Source organism: Cebus imitator, unplaced genomic scaffold (assembly GCF_001604975.1).
Source record: "Cebus imitator isolate Cc_AM_T3 unplaced genomic scaffold, Cebus_imitator-1.0 Scaffold417, whole genome shotgun sequence".
Taxonomy (NCBI): Eukaryota; Metazoa; Chordata; class Mammalia; order Primates; family Cebidae; genus Cebus; species Cebus imitator.
In genome coordinates, this window is record NW_016107732.1 from 969527 (window position 1) to 973056 (window position 3530).

Below are 3530 nucleotides of genomic sequence, written 5' to 3' on the forward strand. Positions count from 1 at the left end.
AAAAAAAAAAAAAAAAAAAAAAGTCTGAATTTCCTATTGTTTTTGGAAAATCAGGCTTGACAACTCTTAAGTTGATTCCACTATCTCTCTCCTCATGTCCTGGGAAAGGATTTTGCCTCAGTGATAGCAAATATAGGTAAACAGTGAAAGCCGTTTCCAGCCAAATGTGTAATCCAGCCAACATTTCTGACTCAACTTGAGTCAGAAATGTTGGCTAGATTACAAAGGCTGTATCAGTGGCCTAGACCTCTCTTCTCTATCCTTGTTTTCCTGCCTGCATAGCAGTGACCTTGAAGTGAACATCCCAGAGGCTACAGGATTCCATAAAATTTCTGACAATGACCGTAGCTACACAAGATACACAATTCTGGAATTCCTGAGAATTTCTGTACCTGCTCATCCTTAAGAGCCGTAATGATGAACATCATGGAAACCCCTGTTAAAGGGGCACATTCTATTTATTGCAGTTTTCCACTCCATATCAATCCAGAACTTCTATAACAATTACAATTCCTGCTATAATCTTACCACCTGTGGTGCTACCCTATGGAATTCAGGATATCAAGGCATATAGAACCTGGGGAACAGATATTCCCCAACAGCACTGAACACAATGCAATATTCCTTACAAACGAGAACAATTTCCTGTTGCTTTCAGAAGCACCAAAGGATGTCATAGGATTGCTGCCTACTTAGATTGACGTCTGAAACCACAGCATATTATGGCATCCAGGATATAAATTAGGTCAATATCCTGCAGTTTTTTCTTGGAGGCCTTGAATGGCAATGAAAACTAGGCTCAAACTAGAAAGAGAATTCTATTCTGCCATCCCACTGTCCCTGTCCCTGTTGAGCCACACAGTTGGGAATCCCAAAAAGTTACCCCTTCATGTTAGCAGAACCCAGTTGTTTTCAAACCAACCCATACAGTGACTAGAACCCCCAAGATTAGTAAGGCCTTTATTACTGTACAAACCAGGGCAATAAGAGGCAGGTGGCTCCCACAGTTGGTGATTTGGAGGCTGGCAAACTATATCAAGAGTCATGTGAGGTCAACAATATCCTGAAATAGGTAGTCCCTCTTTTCAGGTCACCCGTAGAGTCCTCTGGGCCAAACTGGATCAGGTCCATGGCCTAACTTATCAAAGAGAAAAAAAAAACAAGAAAGGAATAAATGCTTAGGCTATTTACAAATTCCTCCCATAACAGGAGAACACCAAGGTTCACTTACCTGAATACACTGTGGTGAGTGAATGGTGTACACTGTGACCACCTGCCAGGCAGTAGAGGTAAAATGGCTCTCACTACAGAATCAGCAGACATAAATCTGGCATGGGCCCTGGGCAGGGCAAAAGGTGCAGTGCAGCTCCCACATACCTGGAATTTATGGAGATGTTCAGATATAGGAGATTCAATTCAGGCTGATGCCACCCTCATAAGGGATCCCCTTCATAGCTGTTAATAGCAACTGGACATCTCCACATATCAAAAGTGTCTTTCCCTTGTGAACTCTGTGGTACTCAATGAGATGCAGCCTTCAGTTGAAGCTTTCTAACATTAACTGTACTCAAGGACTTTCTCCAGGGTGCTAACAGATTTTCCATATTTGCCAGTCATAAGGCTTTTATCGACTATGAATTTTCCGGTGTTTAATAAGGCTGGAGTTATGGCTAAAGGATTTCCCACATTCAGTGCACTCATAAGGCTTCTCCCCAGTGTGAACCCTCCTGTGCTTAATGAGGCCAGAATTTTGAGTAAAGGATTTCCCACATTCACTGCACTCATAGGGCCTTGATCCAGTGTGAACTCTCTGGTGTTTTCGGAGGCTGGAGCTGTAGGGAAAGAACTTCCCACATTCACTGCACTCATAAGGCCTCTCCCCAGTGTGAACTCCGCGATGCTGAAGGAGTGCAGACCTTTGGCTAAAGGATTTCCCACATTCACTGCACTTATAAGGCCTTTCTCCAGTGTGAACTCTATGGTGTTCAATGAGGCTAGAGTTTTGGCTAAATGACTTCCCACATTTGCTGCACTCATAAGGTCTTGATCCACTATGAACTTTCTGGTGCTTTATGAGACTGGAATGATATGTAAAGAACTTCCCACATTCACTGCACTCATAAGGCCTCTCCCCAGTGTGAACTCCGCGATGCTGAAGGAGTGCAGACCTTTGGCTAAAGGATTTCCCACATTCACTGCACTCATATGGCCTTTCCCCGGTGTGAACTCTCCGATGTTTAATGAGGTTGGACTTGTTGCTAAATAATTTTCCACATTCACCACATTCGTGAGGCCGTACTGCAGTGTGAACTCTCCGGTGCTGAACGAGACTAGAGCTTTGCCTAAAGGACTTTCCACACTCTTGACATTCATAAGGCTTTTCTCCAGTGTGAACTCTCCAGTGGTCATTGAGGCTGTAGCTTTTGCTAAAGGATTTCCCACATTCACTGCACATGTAACACTTTTCTGTAGTGAGGGTTCTCTGCTGCTGAACAAGTGAGTGTTTACGGTTGAATGCTTTTACGTATTCTCCACAACTGTAATGAGTTTTTCCTCTGTGACTGACAGCCCCACCGCTTCTGCTATTTGGTTGCTCCCCAGTGTGAGTGTCCTGTTGATGGAGAAATCCCAACTTGGCCAGGAAGTCCTTCCCAACTTCTTTGCATGTGGAAGTCTCCCCTGACACATGGAATATGCAGGTCTTCACAAACAAGGCTCTGTCCACATTGCTTCTGAAATGTTTTTCTCTAAGGTGCTGTTTCTGGTAATGAACATCTGCAATGAAATGAAATACAATTACTTCTTACATGGCACACCCCTGTATAATTTCTGCCTATGATGGGTGCTCTAGGGCCCAGCCAAAAGCAAAATGTCTCTCAAGACCAGGCTACATATCTCACAGGGGTGGGCCTTCTGGGGAGAAAGACCTGCCTTGGAAGTCCTGAGTTGGGTCACTCCTTTTAAAGAAATGCTCTGCTCAGAAGGTGCCTCCTCATCCACCACTCTATGCCAACAACCTAAAAGCAAGAAGTGCTAGTGAAGTGCACATTAACTATGGTGGGAGGGGGCAGCCCCTATACAAATGTGTGTATGACAAACCCAGGAACAAGTCTATGGGAATGTTTGCATGGCAGTAGAGTTGGGTTCACATTCCAGATGAGCCTGCTTAGCAATACTACGCTATAAAGATTACAAGAATGTGGGAGAGCTCAAGAGGTAAAGGCCACAACCATGAGGTATGACAGAGAGGAGAAGCAGGGTCTAATACTGAATCCTCTGCAAACAACTTTAGCAGAAGCTTATCTGCTGGTAACACATGAGTGCTGTGTAGAATAGCATATGCAAGCCCAAGGAAATATGACTGCAATGCAGCAGCTGGCCTTCAAGGACTGTTTAAGAGTATGTGCAAGCCGGGCGCGGTGGCTCAAGCCTGTGATCCCAGCACTTTGGGAGGCCGAGGCGGGTGGATCACGAGGTCAAGAGATCGAGACCATCCTGGTCAACATGGTGAAACCCCGTCTCTACTAAAA

The 3530-nt window shown here is 44.7% G+C and overlaps 1 protein-coding gene across 2 annotated transcripts in view; it reads right to left on the reverse strand.

Moving 5' to 3' along the window:
* ZNF154 (zinc finger protein 154) overlaps nucleotides 1–3530 on the reverse strand; it is a 37986-nt gene that overhangs the window by 29325 nt on the left and 5131 nt on the right. Inside the window, exons 3-4 of one of the 2 annotated variants that reach the window (XM_037731702.1) lie at nucleotides 1232–2775; nucleotides 977–1134 (exon numbers count right to left, since the gene is read on the reverse strand). In XM_037731702.1, the coding sequence (XP_037587630.1) occupies nucleotides 1625–2775 (1151 nt within the window). In that variant the 3' untranslated portion in view covers nucleotides 977–1134; nucleotides 1232–1624. Of the gene's footprint in view, nucleotides 1–943; nucleotides 1135–1231; nucleotides 2776–3530 lie in introns of those variants that run through there. The other variant, XM_017509533.2, reaches the window with a different exon arrangement.